At 35.8% G+C, this 27,524-nt stretch overlaps 1 protein-coding gene across 2 annotated transcripts in view; it reads right to left on the bottom strand.

The window, feature by feature from the left end:
* PTPRK (protein tyrosine phosphatase receptor type K) overlaps positions 1-27,524 on the bottom strand; it is a 487,710-nt gene that overhangs the window by 187,882 nt on the left and 272,304 nt on the right. For both annotated transcript variants that reach the window (XM_054569944.1, XM_054569942.1), the window contains exon 7: positions 773-1,066. In XM_054569944.1, the coding sequence (XP_054425919.1) occupies positions 773-1,066 (294 nt within the window). The remainder of the gene's footprint in view (positions 1-772; positions 1,067-27,524) is intronic.

Genomic DNA, 27,524 nt, shown 5'->3' on the forward strand with positions numbered 1-27,524 from the left:
ATAACAAAATAGTGTACTAAAAAATGCACTGTTAATACCTTAGATGATTAAACTTTTCATTGGCTTTAAATAAATAGCTAATAATTTTTTTCCATTATAACAATATGTTAGAAAAGGAACTAGGATGTATGTTTATACATTAATTTTTATTTCACTTTTTAGTCTTTCTTTGTGTTTTCTCCCTATGTTTTCCTCTTTACCAGTATGTTTCAAACCTGGGGAGGGAGGGCAATGACAAGGCTGAAAAGCCTAAGGCAAGTCTCTGTGTGTCCTACAGCAGCTGTTAAGCTGTTGGCTTAGTTCTCAACAAGTGGATTTCCTGACTGGAAGAGCTGCCTCACCGAGGCTTGGTGCAGAATAACATTTTGTACGTTACCAGATATGGTCGCTGCAATGGCCAAGGAAGACAATTGCCACACACTAGAAAGGTATTCAGCATTTGCCTGCATTGCCAAAGTTTGCTCTCAACACTTTTACCTGTGTCTATCAGAGATTTGGGGTTGAATACAAGCAAGCTGATGAAAATTACCATGTAAGAAAAGATTATGGATACAAAATAACACTGAATAATAACAAAGAAAGATTCATGCCGTGCCTAAAACAGTCAAATTATGATGTACCTGAGGGTACAATTTACCAGACTCACTGAAACTCTTAGAATAGTGTGATTACATCATGCGCCTCACAACTAGGACATTCAATAGTGTATGTATAGTGTGTGTCTCATGCTCAAATTTGTCACTAGGCAGAGTGGCTTGCTATTTGGTCTTACCTGCACATTTGGTTCTGGTGATTAGCGGGGGTCCTGGAAGCCCCGTCCCACCTTCACCAGGTCTTGTAAGTAGAACACGGATCTCATATTCAGTGTCTGGATCCAAATGCCATAATTTATAAGTTGGAGCATTGACTGCATGGGTTTCTGTCCAGGAGCCTGACGTCATTCGGTACTCTACTTCTTTCAGGATAATGGGACCATCGCCTATGATGGAGTTGGCATTTAGCTGAATCAGCAAATATGTAGGCCCAACGCCGAGCAGCTGGGGAGGAGCAATGGGTCTTGGTGGTTCTAGGAGAGAGTAATGTACAACCTAATTAGGAAAAATTCAAAAACCACAATACACAGAAATATATTAATCGATCTCAAAGCCTAAAGGCTTAATAATTTATTTAGGAGTATCTAATAAACACATAAAAGAAACTAGGACATGAGTGGTCTTACAATTGCGCTTTTAAAGATCAGATACTTTCACAAATGGGCTATAATCCATTATGACAAGGTTTCTCTTATTAACATCATGCTTCTCCAGGCAATAACATTGTAAAATATTTGTAAACAAGTAAAAAAGAGAGAAATATTTAGAAATGGATAGCTCTGATTAGATACTAACAAAGTGCAGTTTGCCTTTGACCTTCTTGAGGTCCTAAGACCTTTACAAATCTTCAAATTAATTAATACTGCTATCACTTATCATTTAATTCATGAAATATGGCCGATGGCCGTGTGGTGTTTTTTTCTTGCTCTTTTTTTTTTTTTTTTTTTTTTTACTTCTGCAGAGTTCCTGCTGATGAACGAAGGAGAAAAGCATAACAAAGCAGAAATCAGAAGCTCATCCCAGCTACTGAATCGTTTCCACACCCCCACCTCAAAGTGTAAGAAACTAAAATTAACACTGAGGCAAAATCACAAATCACTATGTATCACTGATCTTTGGGAGTACCATGGATTAAGGCAATGCATCAAATATTAAACTCAAATGTCAAAGGTACACCACAATTTAATTTTGGATAGCTTAGAAAAATTGCTGGAAAGAAACTTCAGGAAACATTATTTCAATGCTTGAACTTATAGAAATGATGAATGATAAATTGAAGCACTCCTTCCTTATTTAACAACAATGTAACTGAAATTTGGTACTTGACTTTAGGAAGGCCTCCACAGTGCTAACTCTGTCCATGCTATCTTGTGAAGACATTCTAACTACTGCTTTGTGATCATGTGAGGTCTTCTCTGAATGTCTGAAAGAACATTTCCAGTAGCCAAAAGGCTTTAAAGCAGGGGTGTCCAACCTGCAGCCCGCGGGCCACATGTGGCTCAGGATGGCTATGAATGTGGCCCAACACAAAACTGTAAATTTACTTAAAACATTATAAGATTATTTTGTGATTATGTGTTGCAAAGTATTTAATGTGTGGCCCAAGACAACTCCTCTTCTTCCAGCCTGGCCCAGAGATGCCAAATTGTTGGACACCCTTGCCAGGAACGCATTCTCTTACAATGTAGTAACTGCCTCAAAATTGCTTTAAAGGTTATGTTTTAAGAATGAAAGCAAACCTAGAATATCCCTGGAACTCTCTTGACTTAATAAAAGACAAGCAACTCAAGGAAATGCTGGGTAGAAGATCCAAACAGCTATTTCTCCAAAGAAGATGGACATGGCCAATAACCACAAGAAATGATGCTCAACATCATTCGACACAAGAAAGGGCAAAAGAAAAAAAAAGTCAGGCAATAACACGGGTTGACAAGGACATGGAGAAGATTGGTGGGACTAAAATGGTGCAGTCACTGTGGAAAGTAGATAGCTCCCCAAAGGTGAACCCCAAAGTTGCCTCACAACCCAGCAATTCCATACGCAAGCGTCTAGCCAGAAGAAATGGAAACTTGTACCTACAATAATATACATGAATATCCATAACAGCACTTTTTTTTGCAATAAACAACAACAAAACAAATATCCCTCAACATCTGGAACTTTTGAGTAAACAAGAAATAGCACATCCATACAATACAACACTACCCAGCCATGGAAAAGAATTGAGATTCTGACACATGGTAAAGCGTGGATGAACTTTGATTACAAACTGATTTTGTGGCAGTCACAAAAGGCCACATATTGTGTGATTTCATTCATATGAAATGTCTAGATCTGACAAATCTATAGAGAACATAGATGGTGGCTGCCAGGAACTAGGCAATGAGGGCAATGGAGACTGATTGCTAATGGGTATGGGGTTTCTTTTTAGAGTGATGAGCATCTTCTAAAATTGATCGTGGTGATGGCTGCACAACTCTAAACATACTAGAAACCACAAAATTACTAAATGTACTAGCAATCACTTGGGTAGAATCTTGTAGTGTGTGAATTTTCTCTCTATAAATCTGCTAAGATTTTTTTTTAAATAAAAGCAATCACATAAAAAAGAACTATTACATACAACTACACAAGGTGTGCCTCCTGTCCCCACAGAAGTAAACTGGAGAAGATACAGACAGAGGAAAATTAATAAAAGCCAGTATATTTCAAACTGGATTTTCTATCTTAATGACAATGCATGCTTGGAATAAGATACAATGCCAAAAAAAAAAAAAAAATCTATAGACAGGTTTTACCTTCTGATAGAGATTGATATGAAGTAAGAGTTTTCAGTTACAGCCTAGAATTTGCCTTTAAGCCTCGGTTTTATAAAATATAGTTACCACCCTCTATAACCCTGAGTTACAAACATCCTTAACCTAAAAGATAAGACTAGTTGGCCTAGATCTCTACACAGCCTAGAGTTTTTCTCAAGACTTTTTTCCCCAAATTCATTATTTAAAATTGAGGTGCTGTTATAAAGAATAAAAGATTGGAGGGAGTGTCTAGTGAGTAACACTAATTTTTTTAAATAAAAAATCTATTGAAAATGTTAGGCTACTTCAATCATTAATTATGGCTCATTACTTTTAAACTAGTTATCAGTAGTGCCATATGAACTCGTCCATCACTTTGTTCATGTTTAAAGTGAAAACAAAACTAACATTGAATAATATACGTGCTATATAGCTGTTTATATTTAGAATTACTTTTATTGCTTTGGAAAAGTAGTTCTTAACACCCAATTTATAAACTTTAACAAAAAAATCTGTACCTTATGGTTTGAAATATGTTTCAACAAATATAATCAAAATTGTGTAAAAATTGAATGATATCCAATTTCACAATTAACTTCAATTGATGTTACAAAAGAAAAATATTAAATAAAATAAAAATATTTTCAAATTTTAATTTATTAGCTAAAGAACAAGAGAGCTAGGCATTTCATATAATGAAATTTTACCAGCCTAGCATTTTTCAATTTCTAGTATACAAAAGTTTTGGTATACAGAGAGAAAGAGAAAGTTGATATATTTTCTAAACTTTAAATTGAATAGAGAAATAAACATAATAGAAAAATACATCTTCCCAGACTATCAAAATGTTGCACATATTTTAAGCAGCCTGTATTTTACAAATAAAGTGAGTTTCCTCATATGCAATGTTTGTTTGCATTCCACATTGCTCATACACTGACTAATATAAGTAGAAAATGATGCTAAATTCATCGTTTACTGGAGTTCTACCCCAGAATAGCAATGCCTCACTCACATTACAGCTGCACAACAACACAAAGATGCCTGATCCTTAGCATGATGAAATGGTTTGTCCAATAAATAATAAATAGCAAACCTTGGTGATGCTATAAACTTATGGGTACTTTGAAACCTGACCTAATGAGTATAGGTTGAATGTTAAATCTCACCCATCAAAATTCTGAACAGCATTGCCATGAAAAATAGAAAAACAAAAGAAGAGGACAGAGAAGAGGGAAAAAGCTACAACAAAACATTACAAAGAAGTGAAAAACTGAAGCATATTTTTTATATCATTTCTCTGTATAAGGAAATGGCATGTAAAAGAACATTAAATTTAAAGTCAGGAGATCTAGTTTCAAAAAATGCATACACGAACAGCTGCGTAAACCTGGCTATGTTATTTAACTTCTTGGCATTACTATCTCTTCATTGGTAAACTAGGATTGTTTTAAGAATTGTTAAAGATTCCATATTTATAAATACGTCAAGAAATCCTATATTTGATCCCATTTGGCTTTGTTTTGTTTTTCCTTTAGAGAGCATATAAATATTAACACCAAATATTAATATTCAATACTAGTGTTTTATGTATATGAGGAAATGAGTTTGATGTAATCAGGTTCTTGGCCTGAAGTAGGGAAACAATTCACTCTGATCAGTTTTACTTCTCATTTGTTATGGTCAAGCCAACCAAAGGGGCAGTCCGGCGATCAAAACAATACTTCATATTTGGAAATGCGGCAATGTTCGGAGAGGCTTAGGAGCATATACCTTGATTTACAGCATGATTATAAGAAGTGAAACCTAGCGTTAATGAGACTAATATACCACTACCTATTAAATTTTTTATGTTAGAGGTAAAAAAAGTAGACTCATATTAGCATATAGATTTTGGTTTTTGGCCCTTGAGAACAAAGAGGCTTATTTATAAAATCTCTATTCATTTCAATAAATTATGCATGAATTTTAATCAGCAAATGAGCAAGTAATTGTTCTGCAGCAATATTAATATTCTTCATAACTTAATACACTATCAGACCCAAAGGTATGTGAATAAATCCCCAATGTACAATAGGTGTCAGCTGAAGCATGCAGTACCCAAAATACAAGATAAACCATGCCGATGTTACCAATTAACTTTCAATTAATGCCTTATATTCGTTATTCTAGAGCTAAACCTATTATAAAACCACACTTATACATTCAAATTGTTTTTTTAATTTCAAATGATTATAAATATTGTCTTGAACTCACAGTAAGTTATTATGAAAGTTTATTCTTATCCAATTATTATCATTACAAGTGCATTTTACAAACATATGCATCACATATCAAAATGCAGTTAATTACTGAAATGCAAAACAGAAAATGTCAGTTAACCAAGTAGATATGAAGGACAATGACACTTCTACACTGGTCTTTCCAAATAAATAAACTAAATACCTCTCAATTCTATCTTCTGCGAACTTGTTTTATTTACTTGCCAAAGAGTTCTTAACAAAAACTGTGTCAAGATGAATTCTCCTACTACAGAAGCAGGCAACAATGTTGTATTTGTCTCCTATGGCTGCTATAACAAATTACCATAAATTTGGTACCTTAAAAACAACAGAAATTTATTCCCTCAAGGTTCTGGAGTCCCGATGTTCAAAATCAGTATCACTGGGTTGAAGTCAAGATGGCAGCAGGTCATACTTGCTCCACACACTCCAGGGCTGAGAATCAACTTCCTGCCACTCCCACTGTCTGCTGGCTATTGCTGTTCCTTATTTTGTTGACATGTCTCTACTTCATTGCTCACAATGCCTTTTCCTCTTCTCAAATTTCCCTCTACCTCTCACTTAAAATGATAATTGTGATTGCATTTAGGGCCCACGTAGATAACTCAAGATAGTCTCTCCCTCTCAAGGCCCTTCACTTAAATCCACCAAATCCATTTTTCCAGATAAAGTAATATTCATGGGTTCCAGGAATGAGGACATGATATTTGGGGGGCCATTTTCAGCCTGTCACAGAAATGAACTATGGTTCCTCCTTTTCCTGAAAACCATCTCAGACATACCTTTTGCTCAGTTAGTCGTAAGCTTGTGAGAAAACAACAACAACAACAACATACTTTGCCTAGGAAAGTTTCCTAGCTAGGTTCAGAGTAATGGAAATTATAGAAGAGCTAATAATTTATCTTTCTACACTTTTTCTTTGGAGGGGGGATGAAAACAGAGATAAAAATTATTAATCAAAATGGCTACAGAAGTCAATGTTCCCTTACTATGCCTAAATTCCTACAAAAAAAAAAAAGACAGAAAAAAGAAAAGAAAACCTCAAAAACTATAAACAAATTTAAATAACTGCCTTGACGATAAATATTTTTCTTATTTGTTATCATCTGTTTACTAAAATGAATGGATCATTTCAAAATTAATATTATTCTATTTCTTTAGCATTCCTCTCACTACAATTTTGATCCAGTTCCAGGTTAAAAAAAATTGCTAGTTCATGCTTCATGTTTAATTTTTTCCCTCAACACCTACTAAATTTGGAAGTAAAGGGGAATTGACACTGAGGCTGAGAGGAAGAATGACATCAGTGAATGAAATAATTCAAGCATTTGTTTATCAGCAAACCTATAATAATTTTAAATGACTTTAAATTGTGTCTCCAAAAGATAATAATACAATTTAAAGGTACTCAAGTGTTTCAAGAAATTAAAAATAGCAACACTGATGAATGGGAAGATGATCTTTCCTCCCATAAAAAATGGAAAACGGGTTTTAGATAATTAGAAGCATTTTCTGTGGCCATTTAATATCATATGTATAAACATAATTTGTTACATTTTTACTTAGATAATAAAACATAGGGTACACATTTTAAACCTTTTAGATTTATTTATCAAGGTTTCTACTGCACCCACATTTCATGAACAGTAATGCATATATATATTTATGAGAAGAGTAATAGTTCTCTCATGATTTTCATTGCCATTTTCCTGCTACTTCTGATTTCGAGTCCTATCAAATTCCCCAAGCAGTGAAGTAATTCTCCATTTAGTCTTCTGACTACTACCTCATAATTTTTCCTCACATCAATTATGTACAGGTAAATTCCATAAATTATCTTTCAGACAAATTAGTATTTTAATTACGTTTACACATCTGCACATTAACAGATTTTAAGTCCAATAATTTCTTAATTTAATATATTAAAATCTCTTTTTAAATCCAATGATGCAATGGATAGATGCACTTTTAAAATCATGCCATTTGGGTGGCTCATTAAAGTTTAATGCTAAGACCATGAGAAGTTTTGTTGTTGATAAACCTGAGGCTCCCATGCCACCACCTAGACTATCTGTCACTCATTATCATGCCCGTGAAAATCAGATGGCTGTTAGGAAATAGCTACAGTAGACTATGTTATGAGTGTGTACAGTATTCCACTGCTAACACAACTATTTTATATATACATCCAACTTCTGAGAAATGCAATATGAGCATATATGATTTCACAGCTCAGAGTGGGTAGAAAAACTTGAGGTAAAAAGAAAATTTCAATTGAATAACAAAACCATCACATAATACATACTATACATGTTTGTTTATACCATATATTTTAATCACTGTGAATTATATCCAGCTAAACAATAGATTCTTCATTCCTTTCTAGTCGTTCTCCATTGAGGACAGTTTTTCTTATGATCCAGGAATACTGCTGGTTGTGAGTGGGCAGGGGACAGGTTAACTCAAGATCATGAAAATCACAGGTTATCTCACATAATAAAAAATTCTGCAATCTAAAACACCAATAGATTCCTCTTGAGAAACACCACAATAATATTAAAAATAATTGCTCCTCCGTAATCCAAGGTTTATGGTTACCTAAAATTACATCACTTATTGCTTCCATTTCTCAAAAGAGCACTGGAGCGGAATTTTGGGGAAGAGGAGGATCATTTATTCACACAAGCTGACCTGGCTAATGAGGCATAAATGTGCATTTGAGTACACAGCTTGCTCATAGGCAAGTGAATTGATGAGGTTTTGGGCAGAAAATCATTAATATATATCAAGAAATAAGTGAGCGCTGCACTCCCGGTCATCGGTTGTCGTTCTGTGGTTTCTCCCATAAAGGAAAGCTCCACTTTACTTTACTCCCATAAAGTAACGTCCACTCTGCATAGTCTTCTCCTGTGAAGTGGGACATTGCTTGCTACATCTTCCCATGCCAATTTCCTTTCCATGGAGAAAACCTTAGGTAAAGGGAATTCCAGTCAAGACGGAGGTGTAGGTAAACATGGCTCACCTCCTCACACAACCGCAGAAAAACTATAACTAAACTACAACACAACTGTCACCTGGAATCAGCAGAAAATCAAACTGTATGGAAGGCCGACAACCAAGGAATTAAAGAAGTCACATTCATTCAGATGGGCAGGAGGCGAGGAGACATAGAGATGTGGAGATATGGAATGGGCATTCCCACACCCACGTTTGGTGGATAAAAATTGGCAGGGATACCTCGGGAGTGAGGGATCACAGCCCTACACCAAAACACCTAGCCCAAGGTTCCAGTTCCAGGAAGATGAATCCCTATAACGTGTGGCTATAAAAACCAGTAGGAGTTGTGGTGGTGGAAGAAACTGTGGAATTCTCAGGCATCACATCTTAAAGAACCCAGAAGAGATTTAGGACTTACACAGACTCATTCCCTCTGGGCTCCAGCACTGGGGCAGCAGTTGGAAGGGTACAAGTGGAATACAGGGAAAACTGAAATGACTGGCATCAGAGAGAGTGCCAGGGACAGCTTCCTCCTGGACAAAATTCCAGAGATCAGAGAGTGGCCATTGTCCCTTTTTTAACCATCTTCCACACAGAATCACAGAGAAGTGACACTATACCCGAGACTCCATTAACTTGGATCACAGAGGTTGCCTCACCCTGACTACCTAAGGATCTGCCCCATCCAACTTTCGGATGTGCTTTTCTTCAATAGGCAGTGCTATTAAGACTGACAGCCAAAGCACCTCTGTCTAACACATACAAACAAACACAGGAAGGCTGCCAAAATGAGACACAGAAATATGGCCCAACTGAAAGAACAAAACTCCAGAAAAAGCAATCCAATGAAAAAACTCCAGAGATAAGCAATCTACCAAATACAGAGTTCAAAACACTGGTTATTAGGATGTTTAAGGAACTCACTGGGTACTTCAACAACATAAAAAAGACCTAGACGGAAATGAAAGTTACACTAATTGAAATAAAGAAAAATTTACAGGGAAATAACAGTAGAGTGAATGAAGCTGAGAATCAAATCAATGATTGGAATATAAAGAAGGAAAAAAAACAACCAATCAGAAGAGCAAGAAGAAAAAGGAATCTAAAAAATTTGGATATGTTAAGGAGCCTCTGGGACAACTTCAAAAGTACCAGCATTCACGTTATAGGGGTGCCAGAAGGGGAAAAGAAAGAGCAAGAAATTAAAAGCTTATTTGAAAAAATAATGAAAGAAAACTTCATCTAATTTGGTGAAGGAAAGAAACATAAAAGTCCAGGAAGCAGAGAGTTCCGAATAAGATGGACACAAAGAGGACCACGCCAAGACACATCATAATTAAAATGCCAAAATTTAAAGATAAATAGAGAATCTTAAAAGCAGCAAGAGATAAGCAGAGAGTTACGTATAAAGACATTCCTCTTAAGACTGTCCACTAATTTCTCAAAAGAAACTTGGCAGGCTAGAAGGGACTGGCAAGATGTATTCAAATTGATGAAAAGCAAAGATCTACAACCAAAATTACTCTATCGGCAAAGCTATCATTTAGAACCGAAGGGCAGATAAAGTGCTTCCCAGAAAAGGTAAAACTAAAGGAGTTCATCATCACCAAGCCATTATTATAAGAAATGTTAAATGGACTTATTTAAGAAAAAGAAAATCAAAACTATGAACATTAAGATGGCAATAAATTCACAACTATCAACAACTGAATCTAAAAAACAAACTAAGCAAACAAGCAGAACAGGAACAGAATCATAGATATGTAGATCATTTGGAGGGTTATCAGTTGGGAGGAGGATGGGGAAAAACGGGGGAAAATGTGCAGAGATTAAGAATCACAAATTTGTAGGTACAGAATAGACAGGGGTATGTTAAGAATAGTAGAGGAAATGGAGTAGCCAGAGAACTTATATACAGGACCCAGGGACGTGAGTTAAAAATAGGAGGGAGTGCCGGAGGGAAGGAGGGGGCGACGGGGGTGGGGTACTAGGTGGACAGGATCAATGGCAGAAAAATTGGGACAACTGTAAGAGCATAATCAATAAAATATATTTTTAAAAAGAAATAAAAGTATGCAAAAGTAATCCTACTTCTAGGAATATATTGTAAGAAGATAATTTAAATATTTAGAACAAAAAATTAATGACAAGATATTCAAAATTTAAAAATGGTGATGCAAATTGTGATATATCTATTTAGCAGGATTTTGCACAAACTTCCAGATCTGAAGTTGTGAAGATTATATAACAAAAGTCTGGGATCTTTAAGATTACTAGAGCTTTCATTAAAAATTAATTAATTAATTAATTAATTAATTTTTAAAAGAGTATGCCTAGGAAAAACAAAACAAAACAAAAACAACTACCACTACCAGAAGAAAATATATCAAAGAGGTAACATCAGTGATTGGAAAAATGGGAGATCATAAGTGCTTTGCTTTTTTTCTTTTATAACTGTTTTCCAATAAAATTTGCAATGTGCTCATAAAATTTCTCATGATTACATTCTTAGTGTCTATCACAATGCTTGGCAAAGTTCAATAATACTATATTAGAATGAATGACTGGTTCAACAACACTTAAAATAATGATAAAAAAAGTTACTCATGTCACTGCAAGGAAAATTACCGACATAAATTATATCCGTCACACAGAAAAAGGTAGGCTACAACTTTAGTGTGACAAACAATATTTAGAGATGGCAATAATAAAGTTTCTGTATTTATTTATTAATTTACTTTCAGATGCAGAAATTACACCCTCAAAATAAAAGATTTACCCCCTCTTGCTTTGAACCATGTAGCTAGCCAATTGCTCTGACATTGATACACAGCACCTACAAAATGTTACTATTTAATTAAAGGAGTTAGTTGACTGGAACAAAAGAACACTTTCTAGGCAATTGCTTAGTGACCAAGTAGCGTCAAATGATTTATCTAGGCTGCAAAAAAAGGCAGAGCTACAAACATATAATAATTCCTTTTTGTCTAAGCTTGCCAACTTGACCTCTCGGTTCTGCTGACTCACTGTAATATAACACATGATAAGCATATGCTCTTTATGAATATGTACTTTGTGATTATGCCAGCACATTTTAGAATGATGTGTGAAGTTTTTATGTATATGTAGCCAGGAACAGATGGCCATTTTTCAATGTAATGACTTAGTCAGAAATAGAATCAGGAGATACTACTTGCTCCCTCCCTGGTTTCCAGGCATATAAAATCCAAGATGGCATTTACCCGAAGCTAATCAAGAGAACTATTATTTACTTGTTATTTATACATGACTCTGGAAAGTACAGAGTAGCCATTTGTGGGATGGGGGTTGGGGGGGAGGACTATCACTCTATGTATGCAAGGGCTATATTTAATTTTTTATGGAAAAAATTAGTGATGACATAGAAAAACAATGGAACGAGACTTCAATCATATAGATAACTCCTCTAGATAATAGGCTTTAGGTATGCACTATTAACTCCAGAGCAGTCATATTTTAGGATGCTTTTCAATTCAGAAAGCATAAATCTTCAGAGACTTTAAAAGTCTTTATAGGAAAAAAACTGTGTCATTAGCTTAGGCAGATCCAACTTAGTGTTATAATGTGAAGATTCCCCATATATACTCATTTCAAAGAACAAACAATACAAATTAGCAATTATAGTACATTTCCTCAATTTTGAGATTAAACAAAACTCAAAAACAATTATGCCTTCTATTGGATTACATGACCTTGATAAAACCAAGGCTGTTGCTGAGTTATACCCTTTTAAATAAAATTGTGATCTACTAAGTAAAATGCTTCTCTGAGTTCTGTGGGCCACTCTAGCAAATTAATCAAATCAAAGGAAGGAGGTTTTGGGGGCCACGGAAACCTCTCATTTATAGTAACAAGGTCAGTAGTACAGGCAATAACCTAGATTTGTGACTGGCATCTAAAGTCCAAATCTAGGACTGTGGCTGTGGAACCTGCAATTTATAGCCAACTGGTAGGAGCTTTGTGACTGGCATCTGAGAAGCAGATGGGGAGGACCAGACCAGTGTTTCAGGACTGAACCCTTGACCTGTGGAGCCTGATGCTATCTCTGGATAGATGGTGTCACAAGTAAGTTGCATATAGGGCACTCAGCTGATGTCCAAAGAAATGCTGGCTGGTGTGGGGAACACCCTCCCTCCCCACACACTTTGGAATTGGTACCAGACCCAACATATCATCTAAAACATAAAACATTAGAAAGCAGTCCTAGCTGTGATGCACCTAAATAAAGGGTGTCAAGACCACAGCAATGCAATTATAGAGCTGAGGGGCTGGGCTCTTCTTTCACAGTTACTGCTAAGTGGCGAGAACCCTCCCTATTCTACTTTGATCAACATCATGCCTTTGAAAAATAGGGGCGTGGAATGGCTACAGCCAGCCTCTTCAAATATTCTTTGAACTTCAAATTTTCCATTATGCTGCAACTTTAGCCAAATCAACTGAAAATTTGCTGAGAAAATAAAACATAAGTGAAGATATGCTTATACTTTCATGGGCACTGAACAAACTTGTAAACAGTACCTCCATCTGTGGACTTAAAATAAATAACAATTGGATAGGAAAACCTACTATTTTAAAGAGAATAAAGAGGAGAAGGAAATGTACCACGTTTTTCAGGTGTGAATTTTTACAAAATGACACACTTATAAAAGCTGATAGCTGAAAGATCTCCCCATTGTCACTGAAGTGTGCTATTCCTTGTTCCAAAGCCATACACTTACAATTTTCTAAGGTATATATCTATACCTATGTTGAAGTTCTAAATTAATAGCCTGACATTAGACAAAGGTCAAGAAAGCTAGGTTGGAAATTAATTACAGAGGTATACCAGAAGTATCTAATGTCTATAAAGCATAATGATAAGTGAAGTGTAAAGGCACTGCTTTGTGCCTGAATATTTTTTATCTTGCTTTGAAAATTATTCTATTTTCATGTAAATTAAATCATATTGAATAAATACATAACTAATTGCAAATTTAAATTTTTATATTTACAGGGTCCAGAAGTAACATCTGCTTGAGTGTGATTGGTAGGGTAACAATATGGGTGTAATAACCTATAGTATTAATTTGAACATTTCACCTAAAATGTCATAAGGTGTGCTTGAGTGTGATATTGTTATGTTACAGAATTATATGCTTCTGATTTTGTAATAGAAGAGTTGTAATGAAAAAAGGGGCGTTATTTTTGCCTGTCCTGTATAAAATGTCAACTAGGTGATGAAGAAGAGGTCAAAGGTCAAGCTTGTGCTCTCTATATTCCACGGTGCCATATGGGTGATATTCATACTATATATAGGCAGAATAGCAGGGATGGTGGGGAGCAACTAGATAGTTTTTAGGACTGTCACAGTATTATTTATAACACATGGAAAATGCAAAAAGACAAAATAACATAGTTACTGCAGTGGTTTGAAAACATGGCCACCAATTCTCTGAGAGCCTTCTCATTAAGAGGTTGGGCCCATGTTCTCTCTGGACTCTGGGTGACCTCGGACCTGCCTTGGCTGAATATGTAGAGCACAGAGGAAGTAATAGAATGAGACTTTGAGGCCAGGTCACAAAAGACCCTGTGGCTTCCCTCTGTTCTCTAAAACCTGGAACACTTGTTTTTGGAGCCCTGAGCCACCATGTGAAAAGTTCAATTAGCTGGCGGAGTTACGCCAGCCCAGGTGCCAGACATGTACACAGAAAAGTTTCCAAATGATGCTTGCCTCCAGGACTCAGTCACCCTCAGCTCTTTAATTTGAGCACTTTCAGCTGAGGACCGAAACATCACGGGGCAGAGAAAAATCATGCTGGCTGTTCCTTTCTGAATATTTAGCCCACAGGAGCTGTGCATTAGAAAATGATTACTGATTTATGCCAGTAAGTTTTGGGGTATTTTATTTTGCAGTAGTTAATAAATGGACCATTATATCTTAATAAGAGGTTGAAGGTAAACGTTGACGAGAGATGCACACTTCTTAACATAAAATGCACTGCTCTCTCATTATCTGTCCCTTGCTTACCTGTCACGTCTCATGTCTTACCACTTGGCAATTCCAAGCTCGTGCGTGTGTGTGTGTGTGTGTGTGTGTGTGTGTGTGTGTGTGTAACAACTTGCATTTTCTATGGAAAAAAACTTCTCTTATAAATTCATCCACCTTTGTCCTTTATATGCTGCCTGGAGTGCCCTTCACCATTTACAAACTTGGCAAAATTATTCATCTCCAAATCTCAGTTTATTTATTACAGCCTCTGGTAAGGCTTCCTCAGCACACCATCTCCAGCTGGAAATAAATACACCATTTTCTTGTAAGAGATTTATCTATATTTTCTGTGTTTGTGTGTGTGCGTTTAGTTACTGAGGTCCTTGAAAGGCAAAACCTTTATATTATTTATCTTTGAGTTTGTGTCTTCAGTGCTTAGTATATTAAGAAACAACCAATGCTTGCTGACTGAATGCATTTATAAACAAATGAAAGAAGAAACATACGAAGACAATTTTAAATGGAAGTCAAGATAATACCTAGTGTTGGTGAGGATATGGAACTTTCACACTGCAAGTTGGATTATAAATTGATAAGACAAATTCATATGACTTCTCCAGGACCTACTAAAGTTGAACATAAGCATGCCTGGCAATTCCACTTCTAGGTATGAGCTTCCCCAAATTAGCACATCTGTTCCACAAAGTTTGTACTAGCATATTCATATACCATTATGATAAACAACTCAGTGAAAATAAATACCTATCAGCAATGAAATAGAGAAACTGAAGCAAGTCACAACAATGATGTCAACTGATTGACAGCTACTTGTGACAATATGAATAAATTACACAAACTTAATATTGCAGAAGGAAGCCGAGTGAAAGAGTATAAACTATAGAATTTCACTTACCCATGTTATTCGTTCCTGTTAGAAGCCAGGGACAGCTGTTACCCTGGGGATGTGGGGTCAGTGACTATGAAAGGGGGGGGGACGGCTTCTGGAGGGCCGAGACTGTTCTACTTTTTGATACAGATTATGAGTGTATTTAATTCCTGAAAATTCATCAGCGTAGCCATTTATTAAGCTATATATTTAATGTACAATGTTCTACAATATACTTAAGTAAGAAATTTAAAAATAGGTAAAGAGAAAGGGGACTGTGCATCTAATTAGAACCAAACTCCTGCGAAGAAATACCCAACGCAAAACTCAAGCACCACTAATACGTTTAGAATTTCATCCTGAGTGAGATTTAACATTGAAAGTCAGTGTGTATAATAAAAATTTAATTTAGTCAAAAGGTATCTTGAAAATTCCTAAAACACTCACAAAATCTAGGCTATAGGTTTTTCCTTATATACTTTATTGCAGTTCTTTTGACTTGAAGGATGTGAGAATCTCTTGGAAAGAAACAAGAAGGATGCCTTTAGGCAAATTTCCGCATTAAAATATTTCTTCAGTTAAGACGGGTCAAGTTCATCTTGGAGGGAGCAACTGAGTATGACAGTCACCTTTACATATTAAATATATTATGAGGTGGCTATACTGTATAAAACCATCAAGTAGACTTTTTTTGTGCTTTGTAACTCTCTTTGCGAATTATTTATTTGAATCCATCTATATATAATACAATATTTTACACAGTTCATACATTTTCCATAGCACCTATTATAATTTCCTTTTGTTTAACATGATTCTGGAATCATGTCAATTTTCAATCATTCGTATCTGACATTAGTTGAACTTTGCATTGCCACTATTACTTCACAGAGAGATTCGGAGAAACTTTGGGACCCATCTCATGCATCTCCAGATTTTACTCAGGTAGCAAACAGAAATGGAGCTACCCTGGGAGTGAGTCATTTGAAAAACAGAAAGTGGCTCATTATTTCACTTTCAATGTGAAGAGTTATTCAGAGTGCATTCCTACCTTAAATATAAAAATAGACTAAGTGGAAGAGAAAACTTCCTCCAGAGCATACATTAAAAGTTTTCTAACTCTATTTCCCCAAGCTAAAAATAATAAAACAATAAAGCATGGAAAGAAGAGAAAGAAAAATGGAGGGGGAAAGGGAGGGAGAGGGGAAGCGGAGGGAGAAGGGGAGGGGGAGGGGAGAGGGAAGGTGGGGAGAGGAAGAGAGAATGGAGCCGAAGGGCTTAGTATTTTCACCAGAATTGAACAAACGTGACCAGACCATAGGAAAACCCAGGCTGTAAGAATTTTTAATATTCATATAAAATTAAGGATAATTACAGACATATTTTCATTGATTACCAAAAACTGTGAATTCAGAAAGAGGATAAGCTGTTGAATTCTGAATGATTTACTTTTTCCACAATCAACGAAGCCTTGTTTCCAAAAACTCTTATGTTATTAGAAACATGTAAAATATTCCCCAAATTTTCATAGAGCTGCAAAGGCAATTCATAACTCTCAGTATAAAATTCGAGAAGAATGTTCAAGAAAGAGGTAAAGAAGAATGCAGGTAGAATATCATAATAGTTTCTTAGCTTTTCATAAACCCATGTGCTATATTCTGCCAAGATCAAATCAAAGCTCCCTAGGTTTCTTGGAATCTGAGTTTAGTGAGCACATACCTGCGCTTAAGGGTACACAGGTGTGTACACATGTTTACGTAAGTATTTCAGAATCTGAGAAAGGAACATGTGTGGGGATGATAGTTTTTAAAATACCCTATATTTGATTTAAAGAGAGCCATGCATCTCCTGCTCTTTCTATTGAAAATCACTCCTATAAACAGGTAGGTTTATAGTTATAATGTTATTTGTAAGGGTACAATGTAGTTGAAAGCAATAATCTAGCAATTTACAGCAAATGCATTATTTCTAAAATAACAATAAAATGATCATAGTTACACAGTAGGTAGAATCATTAAAATTTAAGAGAAAAAAATACAAATCTACCTCTTATCATTATGTATTTAAATCTTGCTTCAAGTAGTTTTTCCCCAGTGCCACTGCATAAACCTATTCAGTTCTGTATAGCACCGTTTCACCCAGCGTGGTGAAAAGAGTGTGAGCTCTGGAGTCAGCCTTGGGTTGCAGCCTGGGCCAGCCCCTCAGAGCCATACAATCTGAACAACGTTACCTATCAGCCTCAGCTTCCCTGTGGGCAAAATGGGGTTCATAAAATTTGTCATGAAATCAGAGAGATAATGTTACATGCATTATCTATCTACTTATTAATCATCTATCACACAACCTGGCACACATTAAACGCATTATAACCCTGGTCCATATGGCTAATGGCTTTAATGTCGTTCCATACACCAAAAGTCACTGGTTTGATTACCAGTTAGGGCTCATGACTAGACTGCAGGTTCAGTCCCCAGTCAGGGCAGGTGTGGAAGGCAACAGATCTATGTTTCTCTCTCTCTTCTCTCTCTCTCTCTCTCTCTCTCTCTCTCTCTCAAACTAATGAATGTATACTTGGGTGAGGAATAAAAAATACACTATAAGTGGGTGTTTTTATTACAAGTTATAGCAAACATTTATATTATGTCTTAGTAAATTGATATTTACTAGAAAGGATAAATGGCTTAACCATGTCCATATCCCATTACATCAATCAATTACTATCTTATGAGTTGGTGCTAAGCAATCTTCGTCACCAATGTATATAGAAAGTAAAGAAATACGAAGCACAAAAATGAAAAAAAAACAAGTCCCAAGACACATGTTCTACTTATTAACATAGTTCATTAAAATGGTCACATTTTCAGAGGTCTTTTTTTATTGTCCATATACTTGTTATTAACTGAATTTAAAACAGGTTTTTTTTTTCCATTGGAAATAAAAATGAAATAGCATAAACAGAAGGTATATTGGTTTCTTGGACCTTCATGGACAGCAACGAGGAGAGGAAGGAATTAATCTTATCAAGTACAAAAAAGAAATTATAATTTAAAGACTAGATATTCACATAGCTAGTCACTTGTATCAGCAACAAATAAGATTCACCCATAACAATGATCAAAAATGTTAATCAAATCAATGATAAATTAAGAATGTTTTCACTTATAATAAAATAATTTTCGTTAAAGTGAATTGAAGAGAAGCAAGAGAGAAAGGATAAAAGTGATATTTCAAACAAATGTTACTTTATTTTAAGAATTAAAAAAACATACACACACATCAGCAAGAGGGCACACTTTCATCACCCAGCAGAGAAATATGTGCTGCTAGTGATACAAGGTATTCAGAAAAACCCTTTCAATGATATCACATACCATTCCTAACCATTCAATCAGACATCTGAAAATGCAAAACACTTTATTTTCAGTATCAAAAGAAAATTCTTAATATAAACTGCTTAAACCCATTGTTAGTCAACAGGATAGTTTAAAATTAAGCAAGTAAAGCAAGGAAAGAGAATATTTAGGATGTTGGAGGATTAAAAAAAAAACTGTGATAAAATTTTTATAATCATCTTAAGAGTAGTTTTGTAAAACACCACAGGTTCAAGGTGATAAAAGGTCACTAATATATTGCCAAATGCATTTTTATGAGACAGACTCAATTATAATTGCTGCAACTATCCCAGCCACAATTTAGACATAGAATCCAATTATCCATTTCATTTTCATTTATACTTCATGGGCTAGATCATTTATCATGTTTCATGATAATGATCAGAAGACACATGGAAAGTGATTTCTGAAGGTAACAAATTACCTTCCATATTAGCATAGCTTACAAGATCCTGTCAACAACTACTATGCATAAACATGAGGTAATTAAATTTACAATGTGCAGGAGTGTTTGATATGCTACTTGCTTCCTTCACAGCTGCCAAAAATCTGGGTTGCTAAATGCAGCAAACCCTTGGGTTGCAAATCGGAAATCATTATGCCCCAGTACTCCAACAGGTAGCTGGTATGCAGTGGATCAAGATGCTGTGATGTACCTTTCATCATCTGGTATTATTACTTCTTGCCACTAAACCATCCATCATTACTGCAGAGACAGCTCAGAATGATAGTCCTGGACCCTCACGTTACTGCTCTTTGAACTCTGTCTCATCTGTCTTTTGCATCAGTCCTTATTCACAGCTAAGTACACTTTCTGGCTGCAAAACCAAGTGTGAACTTGTAATGCCTTTAACCTCCAGTGCCTCTCTAATAGTAAATGATTTCTCCTTACCATGGAGCTACTGTTCAGAAAAGAACATGCTTGCTGATGCTAAAAGATTATTTGTAAAAGACCCGAGTTATAAAAAATCAAAAAGTTATAGAGAAATGCAATCCTCTGTTTTATTTTGTTTTTGAAACTGAGCATTCAGAATTGCATTAGTATTTCAATTTTAATATTTATTCATAAAACTCAGAAATACAAACTAGACCCAGACATAAATGCCTCTGAGTACAAAGGTACATGCAACAAAAAAGAAAAGATAGAGTGTAACTATGTATAAATGCAATACTTCAGTCTAGAATCTATTAGAGTTTCGAATTATGTTTCATAGTAAAAATAAAAACTTAAGGTACTTAGCATGATGAAATTGCAAACCATAATGGGTTTATCCTTGACTCAGTGCAAACAAAAAAGAGAAATTTAAAGTTAGATGCAAGGGTCTTTGTGAAAACTGTCATTTAAAATAAATCTCTTACCCATCTATTTTTTACTTTTCCACTTATTGCTAAGAGGGTCTTCAAAAATGACACCAGTTACATCGTGGTTGGTGTACCACAAACTATCCAAGGCAAAAGGGTCTTAATTTCACTCCATCCGAACGCCGTTATAAAAGTTTAATAAATCAAAATGATCAAAATGTTCCTAGTGACAGACTGGGATTCAGTTTCTAATTCAAATTCTCTTTATTATATGGCTTCTTTGACATCGTGCATTTCTACCATTCATGTTGAATCCCAAACACCCTGCTTCCCATCATTACCATGCATCAACCAGTCTAGTCATGGTAACTACTTTTTAACAATCTTGCACAATAAAAAGATATGTCAAACCTAGTGGGGGTTTTAACATTGGGACATTATGGCAGGTGGGAACTCTTCATCTATCCTGAAGTAAACATTTTTAAACCACCCGCTGCAGTGAATGGCATTCTTTGAGGACGGAGGAATGCTGTTGGCCAAAAGTCTGGGAAAAAAATCCCCCTCCATCCAATGCTTTCAAAAACTGATGTAAGAAGAAGACATGTCTAGGAGCATTATTATCAGGGGCAATGAAATTCTGAAAAGCAGAGAAAGTGGAGAAGTCTTTAGAGAGTTTGCCTTATATCTATGAAGTAAAAAGTTTAGACTAAGAACAGGAAAAAGATTTCCACTTAACAGACAGCCTCAAATTCAACCAGGAATGTACATAAAGCAGCAGAAAAAAATATTTACAGGTCATATGTCTTAGATATGGTTTTATATGTGAATAACGTCAGAAATAAAGAAAAAATGACATTTAACCATGTTAGGGTCCCCCTTTTAAATTCCACTTAAATGAATACATAGGCTTTCATGCTAAGTTTAACAAAATGAAACATTTTAACAATAATGACTAAAGTCTATGAAATGAAAGCTTACAAAATTTCTATGAAGTACGTATTATTTAATTTATCTTGTGCTGAGTCCCTATTTAACACCCTACAATTAGCTGAAATCTTTCTCACAGGCCTAAAGACTTTAAACCTGTCTTCAGTACCCCAATCAAGAGTTTACGACTGAAATTACCATCCATGCTCTCAATTAAGTCCTTCTATAGGTCTGCCAAGTTTCTGTCAATAACTCCATGTTCCACCTAGAGTCCCAGGCTTCTTTCATTCCATCACAATCTCTCACTTCTTGCCTGTTCTCTCCACCACAACCCCTCAAGGACACCTCCCCATCTCAAGCTTTTATGATTTTTTTAGAGCCCCTTAAACTTTTTCACTGAAAACTCATTTTCCAAGTCATCTCCCATCCTGGTTTTCTGATATATGAAGACATGAGGAACTATTCCAAAACTCCCAGAAATTCCCAAATCAAAGGACACGCTAAATGCACAGAGGTTTCCCCTGCTTTTCAAAAGTTTGCATTACACCACTTTTGCCAAAATGTATTTTTCCAGCTTTACTGAGATATAATTGACACAACATTCTGTAAGTTTGAGTACACTACTTCGTTTTTTTTAAAGACCTACATTAGTACCTGTTTTTGCTAACTCAAAGACATCACAAGAGGATGTTTCGTTTTACCACACAAGGTGGAAAGCAAAAATAGGATTCAGTGTTTGTTTTGCAGTGAGTAGTCATTACAGGCAGCAGTGCCTCGAACAGCCGGAGTGGCCCTGCCACGCTCCTTCCCCAGGAACCGCACTTAACGTTTCAGCATCGAGCTGCAACAGTCGCTGCGCATCTGTGCTTTATCTCAATTTATGTTGTGCATCCATTAACGAGATGCGTCCTAAGGTATCAGAAGAGCTCGTAAAGGTGTTATGCTCAGTATAAAACTGGACGTAATTAAGCATTTTGATCATGATGAAGGAAATAAAGACATTTGTGCGTGTGTTGAATTTTTGTCCGGGGAATGGTGAAAAAAATCTCACTTGTAAATTAATGGTAATTGCTTCTTCGCATTACACCATTTCAGCATGGGCACAATTTCATAGAAATGCTCTATTTTCAGATAGTGGCAGGGCACCCGGTATTCCTTAGCCTGGCATTCAAATTGCTCCTCAGTCAGACCTCAAAGTACACTTTAGACTCTTCTCAGTCTTCTTCCAGGGAAACCACTGTGTTGCAGTCAGTATTTCATACTAGTCCACAAGAACGCACGCTTGTACACGCCAGGCCTTCTGCTTGAAATGCACTTTACTTATCTTCAACTATCCAAATCCTACGCATGGGTCAGTGGTAAAATAAAACTTCCCCTTCTCTTGAACACAGTCCCTGACCACCCCAGGCAGCAATGAGGCTACCGTCCTCTGCTCCACACAGTAAGGCCATGCCGTTCATATGGCACTTCACAATCCACGCTGGTTTTGTTTCTTTAGCAACAATTACTTAATTTTTTTTGCTGTGTATTGGCCATGGCTCTGGCTACAGAGACACCATAGTAACAAGCTAAAGGGAACAGTCATTGAGTTGGTCAATACAGTGGCAGAAGCAGAAGGTACTAATGCAGTATAATTTTGAAGATGAGTGAACAAACACGACAGGCCGAAAAAGCTCAGTCCCTAGAGGGAGAAGAGAGCCTGTGCCTTAAATCAAGTGAAAGGAAGCCAGTGTTGCTAGAGTTAGGTGAGCAACAGGGAGCACAGGAAAAAGAAGATGGATACATGGGTGAAAGTTATGGCAGTAAAGGTAAAAAAAGGGCTGGGAACCCTGAGAATATGCAAAAAAATTCAGACTAACAAAGGATGCAATTAATTAACACATCATTCTGTTTGTTGTATCTCATCAAACAATGCAGAAATATTTGAGACCTTTGTCTTGTACAAATACTGTTCTGCACATACTAATAGCAGGCACCACAGAAAGCTTTTGAAAACTTAGAGCTAAATAACTAGAGAAAATTGTATTTAAAAATCAATAAATTCTCTGTTATAATAGAAAATGACTATTATTTGGCATCCAGGTATTTTGGAAAAATTTGAGAGAAAACCTGAATGAGATAATGCGAAAGCATGCATATGTTTGAGGAAAAAAAATGTATTGGTGGATGAAATAGCAAGTGTAAAGGCCTGAGGCAGCAGTATGCTTGGAAGAGTCAGTGTACCAGCTATGGGTTAAAAGAGGTGAGTCACAGAGAATAAATTTTAGGGATATCCAGGGGAAATTTCATTTAAGGCCTTTTGGACCAGAATAGGGCTTTGATTTTTATTTTCCTTAATGTGAAGGGAAGCTCTTGGAGGGGGTAACATGGTAACATCAGAGTAGCAGCAGTTTCCTCTGTATGTATATAAAGATGAAAGAAAATGCCAATGGCAATTAAGAAGATGTAAATAACCATGTGGGTAAAACTTCCTCTCAACAGGGTACAGGTAATTATCCATTTGTTGTTCTCTGTTTAAACATAAAAACAGATTCTGTGACATCACAAATAAATCTGCTTCCAAATTGTGCAATATAGCAGAGAGATAACAAAAATTAGTTTAGAGCTCAGAAAGTAGAGAATGGAATGCAAAACAAAGTTAACTTCCCAATTAAATCCTAAATTCAGACGTTAATTTTGTTCTTATACCTGGTAGGAGAAGAGAACACATTGGTAGGCCATAATTTCTTCAAAAATGAGTAGTAGAGCTAAGATAAAGCTGAAAAAGAGAGGTAGTTGTGGATTCGCATAGATAAAATCTGCCCAAATTTTTCTACAATAATTTAGTCAATTTAATCTGTCCAGTCCTCACTTTTAACGCTAGAATGGCACAACTTCTCCTTTGTTTATAAAAACTAATTAACTGTAAACTAAACACAATCCATGCTGAGAACTAACAATATATAAATGTTTATCTGTACTTATTTGTGTAGTTTATTATTGTATTTGTTTTTGCTAGACTACATGTTTCTTAGAAAAGGAAATAACATATATTATATTAACCCAGATTGGGGGAAAAAAGGTCCTTTTGGTGGTAATACGATGAACTTTGCTGAACAAGTTGATTTTGACTTCTAACTAATATTTTATGACTGTTTTCTGGTTTTTGTGTATGTCCTAGTTTGTACTCTTAGGAAGTCAAGTTCCTGATGATATTTTACTACTAAGCAGAATGTGGATTAGCAGGCTTTTAAAGAGATATAACCATCTATGTGGCAAGTAGTGTATGCTAACCGGAAAAAGACAAACACCGAACACATCTGTCAGTCACACACTTATAAGGAAGCGTGCTGTTATTGACTCTGTAAGATGAAGTGGTAGGGAGAGTGGGAGAAACTCAAGAACTACAACTAATGAAATAATGTCCCACCACAACACATATTACCACCTTTACTTATTGAACCTCAAAAACCTGAATTATCTCTCTTTCTTGCTTGAGTTCAATCAGTTACTTACAGAGCTTCTGTTTAACATTCTGTAAGGATCTCACAGTACAACCTTATTTACAAAATTAGTGCTTAAAAAAAGGCTTAATAGAATAGGTCATTTGGTAGCTATTTTTATTTTATTGAATTGAAAATTTTACCAAAATCAAAGTGAAAACTCTGTACTGCGAATTCAATAATTCTACATTTTCCTATACAATAATTGAGTTATAAATTGCTTGAGAGCTCAGACTATGCCTCCCCTTTCTTTGTAATCTCCTTGTGCCTATTACTTGCCATTTTATTACTTGCCATTTTAAGTATTCAATAAAGGCTGTGAGCTGGTTTTCCAATGAAGTTGCAATTGAGTTCATTACTTCCCTTTTGGGGTAAGGGAAAAAAAAAGAGTGAACAGGAAGGGAAAAATAAAGTACAAAAACACTGTTAGTCTGACAAGTTAATGTAAGTCTTTTGGAAGAAGTAGACCCAAATTTCACTTATCGCAAATTCCAAGAGAACAGAAAGGAGAGAGTCAGAAGGAAAGTAAAGACCTAGTGTCAGTGCTCCGAAATCAAATTCCTGAGAGTGCAACAAAAAGAGTACTTGTCATGCAAATCATTCTCCTTCCTTTTTGATCCTTCTCAAATTCTTAAGAAAGCTCCAACAAAAGAAAACTCCCCAAAGAGTGACTCCAAAAGCAGGGCCCAGCACCTGAAATTCTAAACACTACGTAGAGGTCTACGTGTGAATCATCTACACAAATGCAATCAGATATCCTTTGGGAAAGAGCTCTTGTTCCATTTTTATTTTTGAAACAAACAGAGAATACATAACATGAAAATAACTACTCAGGCTAAAGGGGTGCTGCACTCTACCATTTTTATAACGTAGCATAAGGAAATTCAGAGGAGGGGAAAATGAATAGGAAAAACTATTTGGAGTGATGATGTGCAAAAGTAGAGAGAACAGAGTTTCAGCAATAATGTACTATCTAAAATAAGGACATCTAGTATCCTCTTTTCTCACTGAGAATTTAAAAATGTACCAGACATCTCCTACATTGAATCACCTGAATTACAAGTAGCTATGATGAATGAGAGGAGACTCCAAATATTTCTTTTATCATGCCCAAGGATGAAAAAGTAAAATTTTTAGATATGCGACATTTGGAGTCTCCTTCAAATCATAGCCATTTGATATCTCCTGACTGATGGCATGTGCTTTTCTAATTGTGTAGGGGGAGTTGGAGAGAGCTACTGTGTAATTTACCCATGTGTTCTTATACTTTCATGATAGCTCCCATTTTGTAAAACATAGGGGTTTAAATTGAATTCTCCCAGATAATACCACATTTTCTGTCAAGGTGACTACTTTTCACAATATAAGCTAAGAAACGTTATCAAGTCACCATTAAGAAAAAGGATCTTTATATGAATTCAGGAGTCTGACAGTTGTGCTATGAAAATGAGTGAGAAATCAATAGTGTGTGGTATTAAGCAGAGCTGCCGAAAGTCTCAAACTGGAAATTCCATGGCCTTTAACCACCAACTAACAAACATATTAGTAAAGTATGTCATGTTTACCGCTTCCTATATGTCCTTACTTCTAATATAAAAATATCAAAATAAAGTATTCAGCCCGGATTTTTAACTGGTATATACAAAAGACTAGAATATAACACATTGATTAAATCAGAATTATTTTTCAAGTGGAAAAAATTTTAACGTTAACTTTAAGTAACCCTTTCTAGTTCATATTAAAAAAGAAAGAGAACAAAAGAAAACAACTGCCATCACCTTTTCCTGTGTGCCAGCAACCTTCACCCCACGCGCGGATGCGGAGGGTGTGTGGTTGGTTCATCACACATTCCCTACATCTTTCAGGGTCAGCCCCACTGCTCTGTCTTCAACTAAACAATTCTATTAATTTTTAGAAAAGCATCAATGTCTTTATGTAAAGGTGTACTAGGTGCTGGAGCCAACAAAGATGAACTAGACAGGCTCTGATGGAACGTAAACTATAAATAATTACAAAAAGAACAGCATTTAAAAAGTTCAACTGCAAACCTAGTGTTAGTTTGGACTTCTTTCCTATTTCACATACATGTGTAGTGAATAACTGGTACCAAGCAACTGAATCCATTAACACCTCACCTTGCATCAAATAAGCCATGATCCCACTCCATACTGTTACCTGACTTACTGTAACACCCTTCTCTCACATTACCAAATTCAAAACTCGGTAGGTCTTTCCAGGTTAAGTTGTACCTTCTTGTGAAATACTTGCTCCGTTGCTATCTTACCTGACAAGAGTTACTAATACCCTCTAAATAACATTATTTATGCTCTAAAGTCCCACAGAAATTCTCTACCAGGCATTCTAGTTGTCACTCCATATGCGACCATGCAATTTTTCAAAACTCATGGGAAGTAACAACCTCTCTAAATCCAAGTGGATGTGACCAAGGAAGTATATCCATATTGCTACCCTCTGACTATAACCCTGGCTACTTGTCAGGAAAGAGGGCAAAACCATGGACTGCTGAGTGCAGAATTAGAAAGAATCTAGCTCTTTCATGACTAAATGAACCAAAGCCTCTCTCTGCCCCTTCCAGTTACAAAAGTCAGTAAACACCCTTATTTTTTTAGGTTAGTTGGCATTGTCTTACAAAGGTGAGTGTCAAGAACAATTCAATTCTTCATGATTTTAAACACCAAAAGTTGTTTTACAGATCCAGCTACACTGAGTTAGGCTGGATAAATGAAGTGGCATTTACTTTATAGCTAAAGGTCATGGGTACTTATTAAAAATACATTTAAAATATTAATAATACTTATGTACAGAGCATTTTGATAATGGCTAATAGTTGCTACTACAAT

The sequence above is a fragment of the Pteronotus mesoamericanus genome, unplaced genomic scaffold (assembly GCF_021234165.1).
Source record: "Pteronotus mesoamericanus isolate MK-2021 breed Mesoamerican mustached bat unplaced genomic scaffold, CSHL_Meso_final contig_20, whole genome shotgun sequence".
In the NCBI taxonomy this organism is placed as follows: Eukaryota; Metazoa; Chordata; class Mammalia; order Chiroptera; family Mormoopidae; genus Pteronotus; species Pteronotus mesoamericanus.